This window comes from Tiliqua scincoides, chromosome 5 (genome assembly GCF_035046505.1).
Source record: "Tiliqua scincoides isolate rTilSci1 chromosome 5, rTilSci1.hap2, whole genome shotgun sequence".
In the NCBI taxonomy this organism is placed as follows: domain Eukaryota; kingdom Metazoa; phylum Chordata; class Lepidosauria; order Squamata; family Scincidae; genus Tiliqua; species Tiliqua scincoides.
The window spans coordinates 26756874-26775792 of record NC_089825.1 but is presented as its reverse complement, the minus strand read 5'-3'; the positions used below and the strand labels follow the sequence as shown (position 1 = coordinate 26775792).

Sequence of the window (18919 nt, the reverse complement as noted above, 5' to 3'; positions counted from 1 at the left end):
GTAAAAAAACCATATATGGTAAAATGGAAGTAGGACAAAAGCAAGTTACATTTGTTGAAACACTTCCAAAGTAGTGGGCCTAAGAGCACATCTGTGGTGCTTGTCTATGTTTAATTAAGCAGAGCACTTGAACAGCATGAACATTGAACAGGTTCTTCTCGAGTATTACTGATCAACTAGTATGGTTATGGTAGTAACCAGCAAGGAGCACCTATTTAAGGGAGAGTTCAGTATGCAGGCCAATAGAAACCACTGAAATTGTAAGTCATGACTTGCTTGTCAAGAGGATCTTCACTAAAAGAAAACCAAAACAATGGTCCAGACAACTCAAAGCAACCAGAAAATGGCAGAATCTAGAAAAAGGGATGAATTGCATCCTCTTGAAACTGCATCATGTTGGAAGTTTAAGTGATGGACATAATTTGTAAAACAAAAGGAAAGATCTGTAAATGTTCACAGGCAGAGGTTTTGAAATATGCTTTCTGTACATAAGCACTGAAAGCCTCCTAATGTTGCCTATGGTAGGAGTACTAAAACATTTGACAGCAGTAACACCAGCAACTTGGGAACACACAAACACCCACACCAGAGGGTGGCCTTTCTCTGGCCACTGCTGTGAAGTACATTTGCACGAGTAATTGCAGCAGGTTTGAGGAACTGTGGTCGGTGGTATAGAGAAAGGAGGACCAAGAAGTAACAACCCAGCTGCAGTTCTTCAAAGCACCTGGTCTTCTTCCACTCAAGTCAATCTGACTGGGAATAGCACACTGCGTGCTACTTCAGCAGAGCTGAGAGGTGGCATCGTTCATCATTAATGACCACTGCTCACAATCTTGTTGAGGTTTTATGCTTCACTACCTGAAGTCTCCTGACCTTATCTGCATTCCAGCTTTTCAGTGTCTTGGTCAGATACTTGGTCTTCCCAGTGGGACTGTAGCAGTTGCAGGAAATCCTAGAGATGCTGTCGGTCAATGGCTAAAGTCAACTTATAGAGCAGCCATTTTCAACCACTGTGCCTTGGCACATTGGTGTGCCGCGAGTGGTCCACAGGAATTTGGGGGAAGGTCATTTATTAGTAGGGCCAGTGGGGGTTGTAGGCCCCCACTGGCAGCAAAAACCTGATGGTGTGCCTTGACAATTTTAGTGCCTTGTCAGTGTGAGATGAAAAAGGTTGAAAATCACTGTTACAGAAAGTATCTTAGTCATGTACAGGGGATGCCTACAACAAAGGGCTACTACGAAAGAGATGTGGTATAAGCTACTAGAAACAGACCCCCCAAAGTTATTCATTAGTGTACAATATTTATTACCTTCTCATAATTTGTGGTCAATTCGTTTGACAAGACAGAATTCATGTTGGAATGAACTTACATTTAAAAGTACATAAAAAGGCAATGGGCTTAAACGTTACAGTAATATTTTGCCAATGCACTCTTCAAGGACATGCACCATTCATAATCTGAAGACTCTGTACAAGGTTTTCCTCCTTATGTGGGTTCGTAACAAAGGGAGTTCTGAGCACAGAAGGAAGAACAACTACACAGGTAAATCCCTTTACAAAAAGAAAGTAACATAAAACCACCAACTAAATATATTAACTCAGCTCATCTCCCTTTAGTTTTGCTCTAGCCATATAATACACAATCAAGAAAAATATACAACAGAAAATGGTACATGGCCTCAACAGCAAAAGATACAGATAAGACATTTTAAAAAATGGTATTTTAGAAGACACACACTGATTCTAAGTGTTTTCAAAGCCAATCAGAAAGGATGCACACTTGTTCATTGAACCAAACTCCCCCAGTAGTCCATGAGAGATGCCTTCAGTGGCTTCACATTAACCATTGGTCAAAAAAAATCAGAAGACTGAAACCCTCTTCAATTATCTTTTAGGTCTATCTATGTCATCAATAGCTGACAATAGCTTCTGTCTTGCTTTTTTGTTGATGTGGGATCCCAGACAAACATTCACCAGATTTGTCAACTGCTTGGTGGAATACTCCTGGTCAAAGAAAGTAAATAATTTCAATGTCAAGCAGACTTTTAAAAAAAAGTGTATTGTTAGAAGGAAAGAAATATCCATTTTTCATCAAATTCAGGACCTGTCCCTTCCTAAAGAAATACTGAAAGCCATGTGTGGTTACTATTTGTGGCTGTGAAGTTCTCACAGAAGAGTATTTTGCTACAAATATGGCAGGTGATAATTGAAAAAAAAATGCTTACAATTTTAGTTGAGTACTGGACAGAATGCAATTCTGTGAATATTTAAACATCTTAAGGCACTTAAAAACTTATTTTCCATTCTTTGGGGAAAATATGTGAAACTGGCCAAGATGAAAAGCAACTGCGAAAACAGACACTAAAAAAAAAAAAATAAATAAAGCCAGTTTATTAACACATCTGTTTTTAGGGCTATTGCTCATATTTCCAATTTAGTTTTACCTAAAGGATCTGAGAACAAATTAGTAATAATAGATTTGATCAAAAGAAAACATCAAATCTGCAACTGTAAAAAAATAAAGTTAGAAAATTGTTGTGTCCAAAAACAACACTGAAATTTGCTAGGACACAGTTGCCTACTTAAACAAAGCTCGACCTTCAGATGCTGCCAGAACTTGTGAATGATTATTTAACAGAGGTAAAGCTTTTAACATTTTTTTTGGGTTGAGGAAGACGGGTGGAAATGCTCTCAAAGTGAATTAATCATATCCAAGAAAAGTAAATCCAAGTAAAAGGAAAAGAAAAGCCAGACTGAGACTAATCTAGAGCTGCTGATTCAGGGTATCTTTTGGAAGGTTCCGCCCCCACCCCAATTACAAGCATGTATAGCTCCATGATGAAGGTGACTACAATTCTGACTTTATGGTTTATAAACTGTGACAGTGGCAGAGCAAGAGATGTAAAAATAACTTACAAAATACATAGCCCCTTCCCTTCACACACATCTAACATAACTATTTAGGTTTTGGCACAGACTAGTTACATAAAGAGGCTGAACATGAAGGAAGGACAAAAACTGTGCTAAGGTTTTTTTTTGGCTTTCTTCACCAAAGTTTTAAAAAAAATCATTTGCAAAAGGTAGCGATGAACATTTATAACTTCTTTTTATTTTTTTTAACTGTTGCTCAGATGATTAACTGGCAGTCTTTGGTGTGTCTTTACACGGTGTGCCTTAGACGACTTGTTGAATGAAAGAAGCTAAACACAATCCTGGCACAACCAATTCAGTTCTCTCTCCAGGATTCCAGCCTATGACCACCCAGAATCTCACAAACTCACAGCTAGTGTACTACAGTCCTAGCACATGATCAACGGAGTAAAGCATTATTAGCCTCTCTCACCAGTTTGTCTGTCTGGTCATACAATGGCTGTGGGAGCAGTAGTGAAGCTACAGGGGAATGGGCGCGGTTAAGTATTGTAGGTGCTGCAATGAGCCGTGTGCTTCCTCCCACTTGCCATCAGAGCCATTCTGGGCAGCTCCAACAGTGAATGGGGGGGGGCTGCTTACACAGCGCATTCTGTCACCTGCAATACTTAACCGGTCTGTCCCTCCCAGTAGCTATCCTACTGTGTGCGAGACCCTTCCCTGCCTTTTCCTTTGGTTGACTACTGAAGACTGTAGCTCAGTGGTAAACCACAAATTCTGAAACACAGAGGTTCCACTTTCAATTCCTGATGTTTCCAGGTAGAGCTGGGGAACATGCCTGTTTCAAACTCTGGAAAACCTCTGAGCAAGATGAACTGCAGGGAATTGGGGGGAGGAGTGGCCCTTGCACACCTTCTGCTGGCCCTGGCCTCTTCCCTCTCTTTTTCCCCACTCCATTATGGGTTCTCTGATGAAATATATGCAAGGTGTGGTCCTACCCTCAGAGAGCAACTCTGAAAAAGGATTTTACCCCCAAAATACATTGGGTTCAAATCAATACATTTTGTTTAGCACATATAGGTCCACTCCTTTCTGTTTGTTTGTCCTGTTACCTAACTGAGCAATAAGCACTACAGATTATATTTTGCATCTTAGTCTAGAAATTATGGACTAAATAAAACCCAGAGCTAAAAATAATTTTTGTGTTTGGAACAATGACGCTTCTCCCCTGCCATACTCCCATCCAAAGAGAGGAACCAAAGATGGGTTCTTACCCTATGTTCCTTGATCCAGCGTTCCATGTCGTTTTCAGTCAAATAGTAAGCTTTGATGTAGGTCTCAACAAATTCTTTATCCGGAATGGGTCTAATATCTGTGAGTTTCTCCAGTTTCATTAAAAATTGCTGGAAGTCCAATTGCATCAAGGCACGGCCTTCATTGCTGCACTTTTTGACATTAGCATAACTAAGCCAGGGGAACAACAAAGCAGTAAGTGGTTTTGTTTGCATGGCCTGATCCTGCTCTAGAATATAGGATGCTGTTAAAAGAAGGAAGTCTAGATGAGCTATTTGGGATATATGTATGTACAAAATTAAATCTTCCAACATCACTTTATTTGGGCATGTTCTTCAGTCTTCAAGACAGTTACCTGTTTGGAACAGGGAGAGTTTAGCTTCTGAACGTGTGGGTATTTGTCTTTGGAAAAGTATCATTGAGTTGAAACCTAAGTTTAATCAGCCGGCTAAGGAACTTGCATGACTAAAGATGCATGACTAAATTAGTAGAATTTAGTTGTTGAATATATTTATTTAGTCAAGCAGAATATAACTAATAGCATACTTACCCTTCTACAATAGTTCTATTGGCTAGCCGTATACAGTGTTCCCAAAGAATATTTGAAACTGGTAATGGAATACGGACTTTCTTAGATATCTCATTCAATCTCTTGTTAAACTGTTCAAATTCCTGATGAAAAGTAAAGGATACATTTGTCAGCAGTGGTAATACCTAAAACATAACCTAGCATTGAAAGCACAACTATGCAGAAGGTATATATGTTGACACCAGGAGTGTAACCATTTCATTTAATTTCCATTTATGGTTATTATTTGGGTTGCCAGAAAATTTCCAAACCATCTATAATTTGATAACTGAACTGCATATTCATTTTGCGGAACCTTCAGCTAGTGGAAGGAAATTTCATCAAATTTCATGATGGGATCAAAGCTCATGTCACGGCAGGCTACATTCAGTCTGTCCAGAGGACTATAGACTCTGGTATGCTCTGATGTCATTGGTGAACTTCAGGGGCCAAATCCAGCCCGCAGGAGGATTTGATGTGGCCTGTGGTATGTGGTGGGGAAGCTTGACTATTCTAGCCCACAGTAACCTGCTAATGGATCAGAAATGCAGAGCCTTGTGAGGAGAGATGCTTCCCTGAAGATCGCTCCAGAAAGGCAGAGAGAGAGAGAGAGAGAGAGGCAAACACAAGAGCAACTTCTGCCTAATTCTAAACTCCCAAAATTATAACACACTCTTTATAGTTTCAGATACATTCAATACACTGATCAGTCTGCTGGGCCAATCAGTCGAGTCTATCCAATATATACCAAAAGCATGTTTTCTCTTTACAAATTAATTTCTCAGATTTCTCCGGACTTTACTTATTACACAATTGTTTCCAACTCAACTCTTAAGAGTTGTTTCCAACTCTTATCCCTCCAACATATTAATCCTCTCCCCAATCCCTCCAAATAATTTCCCCATCAAATTTTTCCCCCAAAATATTCTCTACCATATTCCTCCTTTCAAAAATTAATTCTCCCAAAATTAATTTTCCTTTTCAAAATCCACTCCCCTCTCTTCCTGTACTTCCTGTACCTTCCTATTTTGCCTTTTGGTCCCCCAAATCCTTTTTCAAAATCCATTCCCCACTTCCTCCATCTCTAACGTATTTATTATTTAAATGTATTAATTTTATGGCCCACAGCAATGTGTCAGATATACGATGTGGCCCTTGTGCTTAAAAGTTTGGAGGCCCTGGCCTAAGCAATCTGTGCAAACTGTCACACGCATAGTGTTGGATTGGTTTCTACATTTTGGAGAAATTACATCAGTCACTTAAGGGCAATGTGAGAACTCCCACAGCTTGCTTGGTGGCCCTGAATGTTCCTCTATCCTCTTATACACCCTGAGGAGCATTTTGGATTACACTGCACATGAACTATAGCTCTAAGGGTGCCATATAAACTTTGATGCAGAGTAGGAATTTCATGAATGCAAATTATTCCAAACTAGAATCAGAGAGATTTGTCTATTCCTAATTATTAATATTATACAAAAGTCATAAAATGCACACATACCAATCATGTTTCTATTATGGATGGCATATTTGGTTGCCTGAAGTTCCACATTTGTTATTTTAGGCTTATTTAAGCATTAAAATTAGAAGCTCAAGCTAAAATCAAAGCAAAATTAAAAATGGACAAAAGTATACATCATGTGTTGATTACTTGACAAAGGTAATCCACACATCCAACTATCTGTTCACTTATCCCAGAAGTCTAATGGTAATAGAAAGCTTGAAAGGAATAATGCTGAGAACATTGGTGTTCTTTAGCAGATTCAGAGAAACACATAATGAAATAGAAAATAGGACAAGGAAATTACAGTAGATTCTTGCTCAAGGTCAGCCTGATCCTGGCAACACTCACAATTCATTAAATTAAACTTGATTTGTCTTTTCTCTGTAGTGTCCTATGTGACAGAACGACCCTTCGTGCCTTGTTGAAATTCAAAACCTGACCCGAACTCTTGTGAAACAGAATCTCTCTACCCAGAATCTCTCAAGTCACAATACGGTAATGAGCTTTCAGCTTTAATAATGGATAAACAAATACAGGTATAACCTAATTATCCACTGATTTTTCACCTGAAGTTTTATCTCAAGCAATGAGAAGGGCCCTTTATATTAAAGAAAAAACACAATAGTCTTGCTTACTATGGTAATGCAGGAGAGAGGAAGCAGGCAGACAATCAACCAATCTATCTTCAGGCGCTTAGAACAGCTTCCTTTCTGTACACTCAGAGTCAAGCGACCCCTCCCTTCCCCCTGGAGCATGTTAAAGAATTCACAGTGGAAGTGATTATCACCTTCGCTTTGCATTCTCCTTGTATTCTTTCCTCATGCTCCAGGTGAAGGAAGGGGTCGAGCACTCATGGCCTAAGAGTGAAGCCTTTCTAAGCACCTGGAGAGAGACTGATTGACTGATTGCCTGCTACTGCTCTTCCTGCATTACAATAGCACGGAAAGTGAGCAATAGTGAGGAAAGGGACATTTTTTTAAAAAAATAAATTTCATTTAACACAATTTTTGGCATCCGCAGGAGTTCTGGGAACAGATCCCTTGCAGATGCCAAGACTCAACCTGTATGGTTTGCCTTTTTTTTTTTTTTTTTGCCTCTAACAAGACTAACAAAAAACAGGACAAAGCAGAGCATCCAACATGTGGTGCAGTCCACCAAGGCAGTTATGGAAACAGACTCTCTTGCTCTTTATAAATTTACACCAAACACAAAAAGAAATATACACCTTTAAAAGAGAATCTACATAAATATTGTGTTGTGACATGATTTCTTTCACATCCCATTTCACGCTTGCCATTAGGAGCAGCATCTGTTCATAATCAATTGCTTTAGCAGCGACAATCCAGTATATAGGCTTGCGCAGTTCACTGGCTGTTGAAACCGTCTGGAACACAAATTAAAATAAAACTGTAATTAAGAGCTTTTTTTTTTTTTTTGCTAAGCCATAGAATACCTCTAATGAGCTACACAAAACATGCTCATGCTGCACATGCCATAGTGCAATTTTTTTTTATGCAGAAGGCTGACCTGAGAGTAGAACTGTTGAAGAAAAGGTTTCTTGGCTGCAGGCATTACAGTGTCAAGATGAGGCTGGAGGAACTCAAACTGCTCAGCTAAAAATACTCTAAGAAACAACAGAGAAAATCCATTGTGATTCAGGTAAAAACATTTAAAAGCCTGGCTGCTAAGCAGCTAAGCTCTCATTTATAAATTTCTTTAGATCAGATTATGTCAATACTATATCTTGTAGATCTAACACTTAATTTTACTTTTGGAAGAAAAATATGCACATGGTGGGTAACTTCCCAATAGTACAAATGTTTGGTCTTAGTTACAAAGCATTTACTGATTATTTCTTGATGGAAAGATAGTCTCATTTGATATACGCAAGAGAACCTACAAAATAGGATGTTGAAAAGAAGCAGTTATAAAGCCAAAGGGAATTTAAAAAAGAAAAACAAGCATTAGCAACATCTGCCACAATCAAGCATGTACAGTGTAGCCAGAGTAGCTCGGGCATTCATGTAAGTCTTCCAGGGCATGGCACCTCGGGAGCTGTTATCTAAGAGATGAACTAATATTCACCTCGTTTTCTCTTATCAAAATGCTTGAGTGAAAAAGCAGTAGAAAAGCCATGTTAAACTGCCACCAACTTTTTCTCCCAGTAGCTAGCTTTCTGAACTTTGGCAATTACTTATAATAACAAGATATACTTTTAGTTAAGTGCTTTGTGATTAAAGACCTGGACATGCTCAAAACATACCCAAGATTAAGCATCAGCAGAGATAAGAATACAGTACTGAGTTTCAGGATATTTGAGAATACAGTCTGAATCATGAATCCCTAGTTTAGCTTTTCTAATGCATCACTTGGGGCTTCCCCTTCTCTTCTCCTTTAGTCAAACTAAAGTGTCAAAGGCAAAGAGTTGCATGCATTCTTTCTGACCATTATATATACAGCCAAACACATGACGCTGCCTTACACTGAGTCATATTATTGGTTCATCTAGCTCAGCATTGTCTATGTTGACTGGCAGAGGGTTTGAGGCAGAGGTTTTTCTGAGCCCTCCTAGGAGATGGGATTGGCGGGAGTTCCTTTGTTCACACACTCCTTGTAAATCAAACCACAAGTTCTGCACATTCATGTTGGAAGAAACCGCACCCGGAACAAGATGTGCATGATCCACTTTCTGCTTGCTTTTAGAGGGTGCAAAGCAAATCAGTGTGGGACACACCTGGGACAGGCTGGAAGGAGGGAGAGACAAGACTGTCACCACTGACTGCAGACTGACTGGGATAAAGGAGCTCTCCAAATCCACCACCTGCTTCACATTGCCTAATGGATGAGCTGCTCCTAAGCAACGGTTTAAACTTTATTCTGGTGTCTGTCTCCTCTCTCATTTAGGATTATCTCAGGCGGGCACATTTGGTCTATAATTGTGTGATTTATCACAGGGGATTTTTACAAAGGCTTTTGCAATGGGCCTAAATTGGACCTGCTGCTGCCACCATTGTCGCCCAGCACTTCAACAAGGAGTTCCTTCCACAGATAAGCTACTGCCACAGCGAGTGATATGAATATTCCACATGGGCTGGTTTCACAATTGCAGAGTCAACTGAATCAAAATTAATTAGCAAATGGCCATCATAAACATGTTAGCAGATCCTGCACTCGTGTTTGCAAGAAGCAAAAAAAACATGGTGTAAAGTCCATAACGCACAAGGATTCTGTAGCTACCACTCTCTCTGCCAAACCATACAGAGAGTTTCCCGATGTCAAATCTACATGTTGACTGAGATGTGGGCTTGGAACTTTTTCCTTTCTTTCTTCAGCAGCAGTCAGGGTACCAGTGGCATCAGAGGAAACCTCCTGCAGCAATGAGAAGAAAAAGAGATCAGAGTGACTGAGGGGAGAAAAAAAGACTAGCTAAGGTATTAAAGGAACAGTCTCATGAGCATGTCTCATTTCCATTCCACTGCATTGCAATAGCAACACTGAACCCAGGGGGAATTCAGCCTTGGGAAATGCTATATTACTTCCATGTTAGTTTCCATAGCTCAGTGGATGAGCACCTGCTTCACCCACAAAAGGTCCCAGGTTCAATCCCTGGCATATCCAGGCGAGATAGCAAAAAATGTCCTGTCTGAAACCCTGGCAAGTCATGTTGCTACTATTTGAATACCAGAACAACTGGAGCTACAGAGAACTTACTGGTGAAATGAAAAAACAGAAAGGGGTTTGGTATTTCTATGAATATCTGGGTAAGTTTGGCTTCTTTTGAATAAGATTTGAATATGCAATTGTCTCTGGGTGGTTGTTATTGGTTAAATTTTGTGGACTGTAATGCAGATCATAAAGAAAGATATTAGACTGGAAATAGGAAGATGCTAGACACCTGGGATTTTCTTCCTTGACACTGTGTAAACACATTGTGTATGAATTAATTTGATTTTTTTTCTTTTAGTATTGAAAATCATATAACAAGATGTATTTCTATGAAACAGTCATGCGTAATCATTCAGTTGTGAGCTCCAAACTCTTTCCTGGTGATAACTGCTATTCCTTGTTCTTTGATACCAACTTCCTATATTCCTAGGATTATTTAACCTTAAGAACCCTCATACTTCAATGGGTTTCTAAAGAAAAGAGGCTTGAGTTTGGAAAGGTATAATTAATGACAGCTCTCCATCTCCAGAGCTTGCAAAGTTAGCTCGTCATCCTTCCAGGTTGGTTCTTCTCTTCTGCAGGTTAGGGACCCACAGATTTGACTTACTATGCATCTTGACCCACGTCTGAAGAACCTCACTGAATCTCCTGGATGCAACCAATTATTCAGTTAAATAGAAATATTGATCATATTCAAAACTTCAAGAGGATATGCTACTGGATATGCACCCAAAGCAGATGCCATGCAAATATCAAATTTATCTGACTAAGACAGGGTTCTCCATACCCTGGCCTACAGGTTGGATCTGGCACACGGCCAAATCCATCCCCCGGGTGAATACGCTTACCATTCCATCAGGGAGCCACTGTTCTTTGCTACCAATCTTCCTGGAACTGTGCCCCGGTCAGCCACTTCCAGGTTCCATTGCCCCAGTAGCCATTGCACCCAAATTTCCAGGCAGACAAGGCTGGCCAGGGTGTAGTTTCAGGGAGATCAGTGATGCAGCAGCTCCCCAATGGAACAGTAAGCACCATTTGCACCAGGGAAGCCTTTCCCAGGGAGCAATGGTCTCCAGTTTGGAGACCTCTGATCTAAGAAAACAGGCCAGATTATATGAGGGCAGATATCATGGTCCCAGACCACATAGGGTTTTAGAGGTAAGTAGCAGCACCTTCAGTTGGGCCCAGAAATCAATGGACAGTCAGTATAGACACCAGAGCAGTGGCTCAACAGATTCAAACTATCAAGCCCCCATGACCATACTGGCTGATGCAGTCTGCACTAGCTGCAACTTCCAGATCATCTTCAGGGGCAGCCCCATGTAGAGCATATGACAGTAGTCTAAACAAGATGTCACCAAAGCATTGACCTCTATAGTCAAATCCAAATGACTCAGATACGGCCAATACACAAGGCAAAGCTGGGCAAAGGCCCACCTGGCCACAGTTGTCACTTGAGCATCCAGGGGAAGTTGTGGATTCACAAGGACCTCCAGGCTACACACCTGTTAGTTCAGAGGGAATGCAACCCCATCCTGGTCAATATTCTAATATCTGCGTCACAAGTTTCTGAACCAAGAGGACCTCTGTCTTGTCTAGATTTAATTTCAGTTTATTAGCCCTCATAAAGACCCCAACCACCTCCAGGAAGCACTCCAGGTACTCAACAGCCTCCCTGGGATCTGATGATAAAGAGAGAAGTGAGTATCATTAGCATACTGATGACACCCTACTCCAAATCTCTTGACGATATTTCCCAGCGGTTTCAAGTAGATGTGGAATAGCACGGGAGACAAGATGGAACCCTGAGGCACCCTACAAATGAGAGGCTAGCATCTCTCCAGAACATTAGTCCTTCAGCACCACCACTTGGGCTGGTTGGATAAGAAGGAATGGAATTACTGTAGTACTATGGCTCTAAGGCCCAACTCAACCAGTCATGCCAGGAGGACACCATGGTAATAGTGTCAAAAGCCACTGAGAGGTCCAGAAGGACCAACAGTGATGCACTCCCCCTGTTTGGCTCCCAGTATAGGTCACCCACCAGGGCAAACAAGACAGTCTCAGTCCCATAGGCTGGTCTGACTGATAAGGGTTTCAGAAAATTACAAAAGATTAGGATTTCATCAGCAGACAATGTGTCCAAATCTCAAAAACAGTGAGAAATATGGCTGATATTTTGCAACCTGCAAATTGAGAGGCAGTATTCAGGGGAAGAGGTTGAATGTTATTCTGTTCTGTGGATCACCAAAGCACAGCTTCCATCAGCTGACCACTTCATGGTTAAAAGAGAATCAATGGGACATGCCAATAGAAAGCTAGACAATGAGCAGTTAAACACAAGAACAGCCTCTGGCACCAATCCATGGATGTCCAGCAAGCCCAAATCGACCAGTCTCCCATCTAAAGACTTGCAACAACAAGGGCAGAAGCTTAGTATCTCAGGCTGCAATCCTATCCACCCTTTCCTGGGAGTAAGTCCTATTGAACACAATAGGACTTACTTCTGAGAAGACATGCATAGGATGTGCTCTAAATGTATCAACTTCCAGCCATTCCCTTAGCAACGCACCTTGCTTAATAATGGTATTTAAGTATTTACTGCAGCAAACAGTTCATCAAATGCAAGGTTATCCTGTCTGCACATTAACAAGATGAAAAACGGTGCCCTATAAAAACACTATTTTAGAAAACCCTTCAGAGTTCTCAAGGGGAATAAGAAACAAGGCGCATTCAGGAGAAGCAAAAGAATGGTTACTGCAAAAGGTTGGCTGGGGAGGGGGATCTGTGGCAAGCAACAGCTCTCCTAGCTCTGCATCAAGTCAGTTTTAAGTCTAAAAGCTATTTATATATTAAAGGAAAATGTGGTATATAACTGTAATCTGTCCTCAGTTAGAGGAAATCTCGGTGTGATAACTTTGGAGCAGCTAACACATAACCCACATGATGAAAATGTAAAAATTCAATAGGAAATAAAAATTAGATTTTTTAAAGGATATTTCTTCATTAAGATTCTCTATGGTCTGAATTACAACTATTCAATATCTTGGCTGTTTTGATTACACTATGTAACAGATGCACAAAGAATGGAAATATGGGCCCAAACAGAAGGTATGCTTCTTGTTGGCATCCTTCAGTCTCGGAAGACTATGGTATCGTACTCTGAATAGTGTTATGGAACAGAGTGTCCTCTCCAGTGCGCGAAGCCTGGGTAAAGTAGGTATGGAGGATAGGCTGTTACCCATGCAGCAAATCCCCCCTCTCCACGTCGCTGAAATGGTCCAATGGAAAGGCAGAAGCCAATACGGTTGGTTCCAGTGATGTCGCAGGAGTTGCCAGAACGTGACTGTGTTCAGCCATGAACTGCCTCAGGGACTCCGGCTCTGGATTTTGCCTCGAGGTTGACTCCTGAAGCCTCTTCCATAACTGGATGTAGCCACAAGGCAGTGGAGGTTTGGGATCAGAGTTTTCCTTCTCTCAGATGAGCTGCCTTCCCAGGCTGACGAGTCCCATCTACCCAGTGGCTGTTCAGTCGCCTCTTACAACAAGTACAGCCAAACTGAGGGCCTATTCTTATCCCCAGCCCTCAGGTAGGTATGAAGGTATGCTATCAGAGTCCAATATTGTCATAGTTTTAGACAACCCCAGACAGGTCAAGAAAATTGTGGTAAATCATGCACTGGGATTCTAAATTCAGAGTACTATGTTGTTCAAAAATTTATTTACTCAAGCCATCTTATATAATATCTTAGCACAGTAAAGGCTGGGCAAAAAAGTTAGTGATGGGAGGAAATGTTTTCATGAACTTTTTCAGCAATGTCAAAAAGCTCCATTCTTTTAACAATTTTTGGATGATTTCACTGAAAGAAGGCAAAAGGTCTCTCATTTAGTGTGAGGACAATGCTTCCTATGTTGGCTTTATTTGCCTTCAGTAACACCAGCACATAGCCAAACCGGATTGGCTATGTAGAGTTGTGATGTCATTCCATTCACTATTTGGTTCCCAACTGATGTGAGTTGCACATGGGACTAACTAAAGAAGATATTGAGGGGTTTTTGTTCAGGAAATAGTTCGGTTTCTTGATATCTTTTGACCTGAACACTGAAAACTGCAGAGGTGCTCCATCAAATGGATACAATGTAGAGAAGGAAAGAATGAATGAAGGCAGACTTTGTGAATCTTCATCAGATATATAAAAACACTCCTGAACAAACTCATTGACCCAGTATGTCGAGGGCATATACCAGTTACCTGACCCTTAACAACATTTTGCTCCTTTTGAATACTATTAAATACACACTTATGACTACCATACACCAAGAAAAAAAATTATTTTGATTTGTCCATTGTACAAGCAGTATTTGCCCCCTAAAAGCCACCAAAAAATGTTTTTCTTTTTCAAGTGTCTGCCAGATTCAGAAGCGTGACATTTTCTTCTTTCATTTTCTCCCTCATTGAACAGGAAAACAAGAAGGATCTTTGAATGCATGTGAGACTTACAGGTGCCGTTCAGGGAAAGATGCATCTTGTCTCAGAACCTTTTGTACAGCTTTATTTCTTATAATCAGAAAGGAGGATCATTGATTGATAGGATATAAAGGCTTTTAGAAGGTGTGATTTTCTCTGCTGCAGACAGGAACATACTTGATAAAGAGCAGCTTTTCAAGTTTAGCAACATCTTATAGGCAAAAAACAAAAATCTTTACACTTAGAAATGAGATGTCATAAGCACCCATCTTTCTTTAACCAATGTTGTGAAAGAAGAGTAAAACCTAAAGGTCTGGAACTAGCAGTTTATTACAAAAAAACCCCCTAAAGATACAGACACAAACAGACTGCCATACACACTAGATGGAGAAGGGGAATGACTATACAGGCTCCCGCTGCTTAACAACCTTCCACTTAACAACGGACCACATATATGACAGTGGTCAAAGCACAACAAAGAGGCTCTTAATGAGGCAGTCAAGACTCCCATAGCCTGCAACACAGTGTCTGTTTATATAACAAAGATGCCCTTCATGCAAAGAAGAGGCAATCTATCTCCAGTAGCCTGTATAGCCAGCTAGTTTCTGGCAGGGAGTGTCTGTTTACACAACAAGGGCACTAGATTAGGTTGAGTGTTCACTTAACAACCTAACTGCATAACAACATGGATTGGAGAATGTATTCCTATCATTAAGTGGCACACACCTACAGTATCTTATTCAGTCACAGGGGATGACACATAGCTAAGCTGTAGAACATGAGCTTTGCACTTAAGAGCCTAGGTTTAATCTCTGGTATCTTCATAGGGTGGGGCCATAGGGCAGTGGTGGAGACAATGACTTTACATGAAAAGGTCCCAAGTTCAATCCCAGGCATCTCCAGGTAAGACACAGAAAGATTCCTGTATAAACCTGGAGAGCCATTGGTACTCACTGATGACAATACTGAGTTAGTTGGACCAGTGATCTGACTCACCATAAGGCAGATTCTGATGTTTCAGTAAGAATCTCAGGTAGGAGAGCTAGGAACCTCCCTATCTTACCTCCCTATCTTATCCTAAAAGTCTTGGGAACTACTGCCAATGAAAACAGCCAATATTGTGATGGACAGAGCTTTGGTGATGGTCTAGCTTTGTATAAGGAAGTTTCATATGTTTTCATTGGAAATACAAATTTTAACCTACACCACAGGTCTTAAAGTAGATTCCAAGTATATAAGCCTACCTGCAATTTTAGACTCCTTCTTAAGTCACAGACATAAGTCTACCTATTCTGTATTTGCTAGAAGTTGGGTTTTGTTTTTTTTAAGCAAATGAGTCTTCCCTTCAGCTATACTATATAGATCGGTGGTTCTCAAATGTTTAGCATCGAGACCAACTGTTTAGAATGAGAATCTGTCTGGACCCACTGGAAGTGACGTCATGACCGGAAGTGACATCATCCAGCAGGAACATTTTTAACAATCCTATATACACTTACCCAAGAGTAAGTTCCAATGACTATCATTGTTAAAAGATCTACACAGTAGCCTGTTAAAAGTACAGTTCTGTAACACTTCCCCAAATGCAGTTGCATATCATGATAGCATTAAGTCTTACATAATAAAAATAAAATATTTAAATGAATGGGGACTCACCTGAAATTGCTTCGCAACCCACCTTGTGGGCCCCGACCCATAGTTTGAGAAACACTGATAAAGGGCACAATCCTACCCCTTATGTCAGTGCTTTCCAGCACTGGCATAGCAGTACCAATGGGACATGTGCTGCATCCTGCAGTTGGGTGTCACTCACAGAGGCCTCCTCAAAGTAAGGGAATGTTTGTTTCCTTACGTCAGAGCTTCATTGCCCTTATGTCAGTGCTGGAAAGCACTGACATAAGGGGTTAGTATTGTGCCCATAGTTGCTTAACAGTTAGAAAGATTTACCTTATATCTGCTAACTAGGGGCCCAATCCTATCCAGCTTTCCAGCACCAATGCAGCCATGCCAACAGGATGTGGACTGCATCTTGTGGAGGGGGGGCAGTCATGGAGGTCTCCTCACAATAAGAAAACACTTGTCCTCTTATGTTGAAGCTGCACTGTAGCTACATCAGCACTTGGAAGTTGGATAGGATTGGGTCTTAGATCATTATCTCAGACAGAATCTGGTATGACTATACACTAGCCAGGCATTCCTTGCTTTTTTTTTCTTCTTCTTAAGATCATGTTCACTATTAAGTAGCAGCAATTTTAAATATGCATATATTTGAAAGAGCACATGAATATATCTTCATTTTCTCCTATATTACAAAATTGGAAATAAGCAGAAATAGCTAAAGCAAAAGGTCACATTTCATAAAAATTATCTGGAGATTTGTAGCAAATTAATGGGTCCTGATTACTTAAAAGAAAGAGATTTAAAAAATCAAGTGAATATAAGAAATCCAAGTTTCTTAATGCATTTGCGTTGCTCTGAGCTTTGCAGCATAATTTAGAATTAAGCTGCACTCAATTAAGCAAACACATGACTGCAACCTTAATCTATGTCGCAACAATGACAATTTTTAATTTCCACTCCAGTAAGAAGGTGTAGGTCTTCTACAAAGCTTCTTGGGGAACAGGAAGAAATAACTGTCTTCTACTTTTCTGTAGCCTCACAAAAGAGCATAACAGAGAAAAATGAAAAGGAACAAATTCCTTGTAGTTTGTGACAAAAGAAATACAAGCTAACAACAAGGGATATGAAAACAGAATGAGGAGCACATGGCTAAAATCAGCAATGACAAACAATACAAATGTGTTAAATGGATTAGGGAACCTGAACAGGGAGGCAAACTGGTTCACTAGTAATGAGGGATTCAAGAGGACATGGAATTGCATAGAAGCTAAATTAATTCTTCACATCTGTCTTCACATCTGTCACAGATACCCATGCCTAGACGGACCCTCTCAGGAATGGAGTCTGATGAATGGGCAGTCCAAACCTATCCTGTATCCAGTACAGGATAGAAGGTGGCTACCGTGCAACTCAGAGTAAGGGAATTTATTTCCCCTTAACCTGTCATGCAGCAGCTATCCCAATGGGATTTGCACCAATGAATTCACTGGCACAGATCCAAGATGCCCAGTGTAGCACTGGGCTGCTCAGGAAGGGAGTTAGGATATGGCCTAGGTTGCCCAGGATGAATGGGCAACTAAATGAGAAGTGCCATTCATTGCTGGTAAGTGTAAAGCGATGCATATTGGGGTTAAAAAATCCCAACCTCATATATACACTGATGGGTTTTAGCTGTTGATAATGAACCAGGAAAAAAATCTTGAGGTCATGGTGGAGAACTCAATAAAACAATCAACTCAGTGTACAGCACGTGGAAAGAAGGCAAATTCCATGCTAGGAGTCATTAGGAAAGTTATTAAGAATAAGGCTGCTAAAATTATAATGCCCCTATATAAATCTATGGTGTGGTCACATTTGGAACACTGCATATAGCTCTGGTCATCATATTTCAAGTAGGGTTCAGCTGGAAAAGGCACAAAAGAGGGCAACCACCTCAATTCAAGGACTGGAGCAAGGCTGCAATGCTTGGGATATTTTAGCTTGGAAAAAAGGGAATTAAGGGGGTCATGACTGAGATTTAGAAAACTGTGCCTGGCGTAAATTGCATGGATTGAAGTTTTTCTCTGTTTCTCACAATACGCAAACTGGGGTCATCCAATGAACTTTATTAGCAGGAGCTTCGGATGGACCAAAACTGCAAAGAAGTGTGTACTTCTTCACCCATCGTATAGCCAGCCTATGGAATTTGTTCCCACAAGATATGACGACAGCTACTAGCTTGGATGGTTCTAAAAGGGGATTAGACCAATTTTTGGGAAGACAAAACTATGGAACACAATGGTGGCTGTGCGCCATTTCCAGCTCAGCAATGCCCCTTAATACCACTTGCAGAGAAGCAACTGCAAGAGAGAAGTGCACCATATCCCAGAGGCAGCCAGTGGGCTAGTGAAGGAAACAGGATGCCAGTCCTTGGTCTGAACCAGTAGTGCTTTTCTTACATTCTTAATTATGTTGAGCTCTGATAATCCAAAAATTGTAACTGCCTTTTCCAAGGGGATAGTATATCTTTGAAAACATTTCTGTAGAAAGTCATCCAATGATACAAATACAGGTACACTGTCTAATCTCTCATACTTCATGGTGGTGGATGACATCAATTAAAACTTTACTTATCAAGTAAAGTTTCTACTGGGCAAGGATAATTTTGCAAACCATGTCATTTTTTACTTTCTTACGGTGCAAGTTGCCTTGTAATTTAACATTAGAAAATTGATGAGGAAGTACAGATTATACAGGGTTTATAATTACAGTGGCCTTAGGCTGGATTCACAGCAAAGAATGGCAAAAACATTTATCTGTATCCAAAATGGACTTCAATCTAGTTTAACATTTGGTACAATTCAGCAGACAGAGTGACAACATATAAATTCAGAAGACCTGGATTGATTCAGGTCATGTGGATTCAGAAGATCAGATAAACAGCTGAAGAAA

General features: G+C 40.5%; 1 protein-coding gene across 2 annotated transcripts in view; it reads right to left on the bottom strand.

The window, feature by feature from the left end:
- Positions 1–1282: 1282 nt before the first annotated feature.
- Positions 1283–18919, bottom strand: part of VPS50 (VPS50 subunit of EARP/GARPII complex) — a 108951-nt gene continuing 91314 nt past the window's right edge. For both annotated transcript variants that reach the window (XM_066627426.1, XM_066627427.1), the window contains exons 23-28: positions 9455–9603; positions 7762–7858; positions 7460–7618; positions 4713–4834; positions 4144–4333; positions 1283–2005 (exon numbers count right to left, since the gene is read on the bottom strand). In XM_066627426.1, coding sequence (XP_066483523.1) covers positions 1886–2005; positions 4144–4333; positions 4713–4834; positions 7460–7618; positions 7762–7858; positions 9455–9603 — 837 coding nt within the window. In that variant the 3' untranslated portion in view covers positions 1283–1885. The remainder of the gene's footprint in view (positions 2006–4143; positions 4334–4712; positions 4835–7459; positions 7619–7761; positions 7859–9454; positions 9604–18919) is intronic.